The sequence below is a fragment of the Callorhinus ursinus genome, unplaced genomic scaffold (assembly GCF_003265705.2).
Source record: "Callorhinus ursinus isolate GAN/ISIS: 27379988/994484 unplaced genomic scaffold, GSC_fseal_2.0 scaffold26, whole genome shotgun sequence".
In the NCBI taxonomy this organism is placed as follows: domain Eukaryota; kingdom Metazoa; phylum Chordata; class Mammalia; order Carnivora; family Otariidae; genus Callorhinus; species Callorhinus ursinus.
Window position 1 is genome coordinate 20,810,333 of NW_027397088.1, and position 8,493 is coordinate 20,818,825.

At 44.4% G+C, this 8,493-nt stretch overlaps 1 protein-coding gene across 3 annotated transcripts in view; it reads left to right on the forward strand.

Annotated features, from left to right (window-relative positions):
- CDKAL1 (CDKAL1 threonylcarbamoyladenosine tRNA methylthiotransferase) overlaps window positions 1-8,363 on the forward strand; it is a 654,884-nt gene extending 646,521 nt beyond the window's left edge. For 2 of the 3 annotated variants that reach the window (XM_073877631.1, XM_073877632.1), the window contains exon 15: window positions 6,111-8,363. In XM_073877631.1, the coding sequence (XP_073733732.1) occupies window positions 6,111-6,299 (189 nt within the window). In that variant the 3' untranslated portion in view covers window positions 6,300-8,363. The remainder of the gene's footprint in view (window positions 1-6,110) is intronic. The other variant, XM_025891077.2, reaches the window with a different exon arrangement.
- Window positions 8,364-8,493: the final 130 nt, after the last annotated feature.

Sequence of the window (8,493 nt, forward strand, 5' to 3'; positions counted from 1 at the left end):
TAGGCAGGCTCCTCTTTCTTCTTCCCAGCCATGCACTGCTTAAGACACAACATACACACGGGTAGCTGCTTAAGAAAGACATAATTCAAAATGGACTGTTGTTACCCCCCAGCCAGACTGCGTTCTTTTTTCCGAAGTCTTCATTTATCTCCACCTGATTGAAATCTGATCCGTAGACTTCCTGAACATCAAAGTGGTTTTTGTTTGGTTTTGTTTTCAGTGTAGGTACTTGGTTCTACTTTACCAGATTTATTACTTTAATAGGATTTGATAAGCTGTACTTTTGAAAATTAATAGGATGCTTTAAAAATTAGCAAGAATGTTTAGAAATTAATCAAGGAAACAGTGAGATTTACAAAGCAGGGGGATAGCCCGTGTGAATCAAAGTGAACACTTTCTCAGTGTTGTCCTTAATTTACTATAACTGGATAAATACAGGGATCTTTTTGATTGAACAGAGGTCCTATCCTGCCTCGTTTCAAATGTCTGTCTGTTTTGAAAAAGGCATTTCTCAGTGGAGTTTGATTTCTTAAAAAGTGTAAGTTTGAGAGTTGGTGTTTGCTTAGTCTTAGCAAGCAATAACATTTCTCATATGGGGTGTGTTACCGTTTGAGAGATGGAAGTGCATCTTGAATTTCAAGAATGAATAATCTTTGGTAATGTTTAAGAAGTTTAAGGAAGGTTTGAGCCTTCTGTTTACTTCCCAGAACTATTGGCCATACTAAGTTTTTCTCTAAGTCTGTTATATACATTGTTCTCCGTGTGTGTGTGTATGTGTGTGTGTGTGTGTGTGTATGTTGTGTCGGTGTGCACATGTAACCTTTTACCTTAGCATTGGTGATTTATCATCACCTCCCCTAAAAGCACTTTGTGTCTAAATTGGGTCTTAGAAGTACTACATTCTTTCCTATTCGCTTCTAACTATATAGAGGTCTGCCATAGTTGTATGTTTAGATGTTGGAGTGTCTTGGACTTTAGGAGAAAGTCCTTCTGTTTTCCTATATTTTTTTAAAAGATTTTATTTATTTATCTGACAGAGAGACAGCACAAACAGGGGGAGCTGCAGGCAGAGGGAGAAGCAGGCTCCCCGCTGAGCAGGGAGCCCGATGTGGGACTCAATCCTAGGACCCCAGGGCTCATGACCTGAGCTGAAGGTAGACGCTTAACCACTGAGCCACCCAGGCGTCCCTCCTATATTTTTAAGTTACTTTTCCTTCAGTATCACAGTGGTGGTGACAGTTGAAATGTACAAAGCTAGCTTCCTACTGATTACTGTCAGCTGAGAAGCCTTTTTCTCAATCTTATATTTAAAAATATGTCATCAGACTCTTTTAATCACGATCTTGGATCACTAAAAGGTGAAGATATAAAAGAAGCCCAGTATGGTAGAGACAGGCTACCTTTTCCCTCTTGTGCTGCGTTGTTTGTCAAGTGCCCACCTTGGTCTTAGGGAGAGCAGCAGGCCAGGTGGGTGCGGCCGCCCGAGCACGCTCCTGCTGTCCATGAGATTCTGTGATGCAGACTTGGTATGCTGGGAATGGGGGGGGCGTCCATTACGGTCGGACGGATTAGGTGTTTGCCGGGAGAGGTGGGGGGCAGGGGCAGGGGCGTGGAAGTGAATAAAGTAATACCCAAGGAAGAACACAACTACGGGTAATCCACTATGGTAATTCAATAAGTAACTTTCATATTTGGAGCATAATTTTATGGCAAATGAGTTAGAAGAAGGAGACGAAATTTTGTGGAATAGTCATCGAAAGTCAAGGGTTTTTTTCAGGCCAAGAACACAAACACATTAGCTACACTGCAGCTTTGTGAAGTAGAAGGTATTATAAACTCAACCAGATGCTTAATGCTTGAAGACGTGGCCTAGTACTGCCCAGGTCAGCCTGACCCCAGGCCTGGCACCAGTGATCACCAAGTGACAGCTTGGAATGGCAGGTGTAGAACCAGGGCCCAGCATTCGGAATGATGGGTGGAACAGAGGTGGATTCTCCCTGAAGCCAGGAGTGATTGCGTTTCCCTGGCTCCCTCTTGGAGGGGCCCCTTCCAAGGTCCTGTACTTAAGTTTGTATTTGCACTTTCTCCTAAAAAGAAAGCTCCAGCTCCCATGCTATCTGGATCTACTCCTTGGTGAGGATGTCTGTGAACTTCCTAAAGTCATACATGGAAGCATGAGTAGCGCTGTGTGCCTGTGGGCATGGGCACCTCCACATTTTTCTGGGGAACAGTCTATAGTCTTCACTGGCTTCTAAAGCCTTGTGTGACTCAAAAATGTCAAACTCGGGCCAAGGAGACATCAATCAGCCTCTTAGTTATGGTCTCGTAAACCCAAATTTAAGAAGTGATGCTTTATTTAATCTCTAGAGGCAGCAACTTAGGATTCATGTAGATTCATACCCTGATTCCATCACAGGACACGTGGGTCACAAGGGACATGGAGAGGCACGTGTTCGATCGTTTGTACCTCCTCTGGAACACACACCCCCATTTACTCACTTAGTCACATCTGAACACTTCCCAGGTACCCGCTCTACCCCTGCAGATGTGCAGGTCCAAGAACCCGGAGGGGAAGTAGCCTCGTTGCACTTGAAGAACTCACATCACTTATGTCATTGTAGCGAAGGACTGCATTCTCTCTCCGGGCTGCCCGGTCCAGATGAGTGCTGTCCTTGAGATATGAAGACTACTTTAGGCAAACTAAAAGTTTGTCAACATATTCTTAGCTCCAAAATATCACACGGAAAGCCAGTCTCACAAGAGAATGGTCTCCTGGGGCGGGGGCAGCTTTGGGTGCACCTCTGAGCTCTGGTCATGCCCCCCCCCCCCGCTGCAGGGAAGAAAGCTCATCTGTTCCACTGCGTGCCCCCTTGTTGAGGGACGGACACCAGCAGGGTGTCGGTCGAAACACCTGTGAGCGCAGAAGTGAATCATGATTCGACTGCCATTGGGTTGAGAGATTTTTCCTTGAGGTTAGCAGTTTTTCTTTTCTTTTTTTTTTAACTTTGCCATTAGTCTCCTAGAGTCAAAGCAGGAATTCTTGCACGTCTATCACATGGAAGCATTAGCTGGTGGAAACTGGATTCTAAAAGTTATTTTCATTTCCCCATTCCTATTCTTTTTTTTTTTTTGCCAAACAAAACCTAGTTATATTTTAAGTGTCATCCTATTCCTTTGGACAGGGTTCTAGAAAGCAACTTTTATTTTAGGCCAAAGAAAACTTTGTTAAGTTTTGGAAAGAACTAGAAAAACTGTTAGTCAATTTACCCTGAGATCTGAAGGTCCTCTCTGCACACAAGCATTGGTCATCATTATGGTTTTGTAGGAGATACAAACCCTAGAAAACCCAATTCCAGCTTCTAGCTTTGTCCAAATTCTATGCTAAATACATTTCAGACTAGAATCTTCAGCATTTCATCTTTGAACATTAATGCACAGGGGTACATAAATCCTGGCAAATGCTTTTTAGATTCCAAACCACTTTCATGTGTAAAAGCCCTGGTGTGTTTAACATTCAGCCTGATGGGCCCCATCTCAAGATTCTGGAATGGTATGGTAAATAATGGGGGTGTCAAGGAGGAAAAACTTTAGGTTCAGGAATTACATCCTTCACAATCACTTTAATCCTATCACTCTGTCCACTCTTTAGAATGTGCCCCATCAAAACTGAGTTCCCTTTCGGGGTGCCCGACTGGCGCAGTTGGTAGAGCAAGTAACTCTTAATCTCAGGGTCATGAGTTCAAGCCCCATCCCCATTCCTATTCTTCATACCTCTCGTTACTCACTCATCTGAACTCAAATCCTGTGGGTTCTCCATCAAAAGTCTGTTGTCCCTCCTTCCCCAGCCTTCTGCCATCATCCCAACATAGGTGCTCATCATCTCCCACCTCAACTCGCCACTGGATCACCTACTCCCATTCTCTTCCCTCCCTTCAGTCTACCCTGCACATTCCCACCACGGTTTCCTTCTGGAGAGTACGGTTTCCGCATGTCTACCATGCGTGGTGAGTTGCAACTCTCAGTTTCCACACAGAGGACGCAGGTGTCAACAAGAGATTCTTAGGGAGCTTGGAAGGGAAGAAAAAGCGAAGTAAAATGTTGTTGAAACACATTTTGTGCTGCTGTGGATTTCTTGTTCTTCCACAGACATGCCTGATATTTTCCTGCCTCTGGGTTGCCCCCTTGGCCCCCCACATTGTTCCTCCCGTCCGTGTTTCCCTGCCCCCCCCACCTCCGTCTCTCAAAGTGGTGTTTTGGGTCCCAGTAGGGGAGGCACCAACTCTAAAGCCTGTACATAAGATGGAGATCTTCTATAATAGAATTAAAGTTATACTTTGAAAGGCTAGAACCATCTAGAGAGCAGCCAGGTTCTCCCTCCCCACTAGTGATCACAGCTAGACAGCATACCGGAGGGAGGTGAATTGGCTGTCCCTCTGGCCACCCAGACCCTTCAGCTTCCTCTTCAAGTTTGGGGCAGCCAGGAATCTCCACCTGGAGGGATATGCTTGCAGAATGAAATGACATCTGTAAAAAACTATGTCATTCGTTTTTTGTTTTTTTTTTTTGCTGAGTAGATGTGGTTGCATCCCTAAAAGGTACATTTTTGATAGAATTCCACTCTACATAAACGTTATGCTTCATGAATTCTGCCTTAATTCTCCATAAACTAACTCTCTCTCCTCCCCTCTCATATGTTTTGTGTGTAATCTAGAAAATCATGAACTTGGCCTGACACTTCAAAGAAAGGAAATGTGATTTATCCATACCTAACTTGGGGCCACATGGCCCATGGTGGGTGTTTGAATGTGTCTGTGCTGAAGGAGTAAATAAGTGATCGCTTCTTCTTACATCAGACTAAAAAGCTTCTACACAGCAAAGAAAACCATCAACAAAACAAAAAGGCAGCCTGCTTGAATGGAGAAAATATTTACAAATCCTATATCTGATATCTGATAAGTAATATCCTAAATATATAAGGAACTCCTATAACTCACTAGCAAAAAAACAATCTGATTAAAAAATGAGCAGAGGATCTTGAGTAGATATTTTTCCAAAGAAGACATACAGATGGCCAACAGGTACATGAAAGATGCTAAACATCACTCATCATCAGGGAAATGCAAATCAAAACGGCAGTGAGCTATCACCTCCCACCTATCAGAATGGCTGTTTTCAAAAAAACAAATACGTGTTGGCAGAGATGTAGAGAAACGGGCACTGTTGTGAGAGAATGTAACTTGGTGCAGCCACTGTGGAAAACAGTATGGAGGTGCCTCAATAAGTTAAAAACAGGAATACCATACGATCCAGCAATTCCTCTTCTGTGTATTTATCTGAAGAAAACAAAAACACTCACCCCTGTGTTCATTGTAGCATGATTTACAGTAACCAAAATATGGAAACAGCCTAAGTGTCCAGTGTCTTTATCCAAAGATGTGGGATATATATCCTGTGTGTGTATGTGTATGTATATGTGAATATTACTCAGCCATAAAAAAGAGGGAAATCCTACCATTTGCAACAACATGGATGGACCTTTAGGTAATTATGCTAAGTGAATTAAGTCCAAGAAGGACAAATGCCATATGGGCTCAATTATATGTGAAATCTAAAAAAAAAAAAAAAAAAAAAAAATTGAGCTCATAGATCCAGAGAACAGATTGGTGGTTGCCAGAGGTGGGGGTCGGGAGGTGGTTGAGATGGGTGAAAGGGGTCAAAAGTGGAAACTTCCAGTTACAGCACGAGTAAGCCCAGGGGGTGTCATGCACAGCACGGTGACTGGGATTAACAACACTGTGTTGCATATTTGAAAAGTTGCCAAGAGAGGAGATCCTAAAATTTCTCATCACAAGAAAAACAAAAACAAAAACTGTATGCTTGGCAGTGGATGTTAAGTAGACTTACTGTGGTGGTCATTTTGGAGTACATAAAACACGGACTCGTTATGCTGCACACCTGAACTATTAACAATGTTATGTGTCAATTACATCTCAATAAAGAAAAATAAAAGACAGCTTCTTCTAGGGACTCATTACTTGACAGATAGTCACAGTAGGGCTGTTTTGTATCTTAAAATCATTTTTTTCCCCTCTATGTTTCCATCTTCATAGGACTTCAGAAATAGACTTGGGAATCACCTGAGCTTGGTGCCCCACACTTCTGTGGTTCGGCGGGACCCCACGAGCTCCAGAATGGCACTCCGCTTGCAAAGACTCCATCAAGACTGTGCGCTGAGGGCGTCTGTGGGCCTGGCTCTGTTTGCTCTCCTTCTGGCTTTTTTGGTCAAAATCTATAATTAAAGCACAACTAAAGGAAGCATTTGTGAAGAAGACTAAATTTCTCATTAAAATCTGCAACGAACAGAAAAGCAACCACATCAGTCCTCCCAAGAGCCGGAATTTATACTGGTCGCGCTGCCCCCGCGTGCTTTTTAATGAGGCTTACCGTGTCTCCCATTGAGTTGGGCCATCGGTTATTTGACCTAACTCCTACTGACTGTTGCCATAGCATATCTTTTGAATTAAGCTCCTTTTGGTTTATTTGCAGCAGGAAATGCAAGTGGCTGCGTTTTCTTTAAACCTCCAGTCTTCAAGTCAGAACTTAATTGTACGGTGGATCCAGTCATCTTTTCCTGATGTGGGAAGAATTTTGAGTCTTCAATAAACATCTAAAAATGTATCTTTCTCTTTATGCTTTGTTTAGAGTAAAATGCCACAAAAATCTTATTTTTCACAGCAGATGTGTTGCTGGAAAGTTTATTATGGAAACCTGTGTTTGAAACAAGACTTCTTTTGGAATGCACAGGCAGAGTCGCCAAGTAAAGGACTCTCGGTGACATTTTTGAGAAGTGTGAGGAATCACCCACTTCTTCGGCACGCACAGACTTTCAAAAACTGGATCTGTCTAAAACCAGCTGTGCCCCTTCTCTGACAGTTTTGACCGATGACATCAAATGTTTATTTCTACCTGACATCATTGGCCTTTACTAAGTACAATGGCTTATTTCACAGTAGAAGGACTCAATGTACTAAGTGATCCTATGAACATCAGAGTTTAGATGTTACTTGGATCGTATAGGCCCAGGGAAATCAGGTGTCCTCTAGTTACCGTAGGACATTTCATCTTTAAACCCACACCGCTGTTCAGCTCCTCCTTTTATGTGTCTTTTAAGGAATCCGAATTAAAATTTATTTTTGTCATCAGGTGGTGAGCTAACAAAACGGAAAAGCAAAACAAAACTCGTGTTAGTACATTTCTCCAGAACCTGGTGTGTGCTTCTAAGAGGAAATCCCATTTCCAGTGCAGAGGACCTGCCTGGGCCCTCCCAGAGCCCCCCAGGGGGACATTCATTTGGGATGCTAGTGAGTCACACTGTGTGGGACGTAAGAAAAGCTTTGTACCCCTCACTGACCGGAGATGAGCAGGGTGTTTGCAGTCCCCAGCTCACCCCTTCCTCACTCTTTCCCTCTTACCCCGCCCCCGTTTCTTTCCTCCCCTCCTGCTCTGAGCTGTTCTTACCTCCACTCGGCTCCCTTCCATTGTCCTTCCCATGAACAAAGTGCACACCCAGCCATCCAGCAGCCCCACTGCCCCTCCCCCGCTGTGGTGGGGGTTCTCAAGGATTGTTTCCGCCGCACGGGGTCACCCCACTCCACCTCTCCTCTTTCTGACCCCAAGTTGGGCCACAACGTCATTTTGCCCAGAGGTTTGGGAAGTATCAAAGCACCGTCCTGGTGAGCACTGGCCTAGATGGGTGGCTATGGTCTGAAGACCCAGCTTGCTTTTTTCCATGACCTCCTGCTGGAGGGAGAGACGAGGGAAGGGTGTGGTGGTTGCTGACAGCACAGTCCTCTGGTGGACAGGATGGGCAGGGGAGTCCTCGGAGCAAGTTCAGTCTCAGGAGAGCCATCCCCCTTTCCAGCTCCTCTCCTTCCTGGCCACAGTGCTCCTGCACATCTCCCACCCCGCTGGACTTGGGCCTGGCCTCATGACCTGCGTCGGCCAATGCAATGGGAGTGGAAGGGACCGATCTCCGAGGCACAGTCACCATATGCTCTTCCAGCCATGAGGGTGATGATGGGCACACACGTCAGGATGAAGTTTTCCTCGGCCCGAGTCCCCCAGGGAGTGCGTCGAGCACGTGCTGGACGTGGGTAAAACAAAAAAGGAACTTTTGTTGTGTGAAGCCACTGAGATGGGGAGCTGTCAGCATAAGATGACGTAGACCATCCTGATTCAGACTGAGTCAGCCATGAGAGGACGGTTGACTTGCTGTTTGTGAATGCAGCTGCTGATGTGCCTCTATTTTCTTTTCATGTTTTCCCTTAGTGCCCAAGTCTTTTCCTTCCTTCCTTCCTTCCTTCCTTCCTTCCTTCCTTCCTTCCTTCCTTCCTTCCTTCCTTTTTCTTTCTTTCTTTCTTTCTTTTTCTTTCTTTCTTTCCTTTTTTTCTTTCTTTCTCCTTTTCTTTTCTTTCTCTCTTTTTCTTTCTTTCT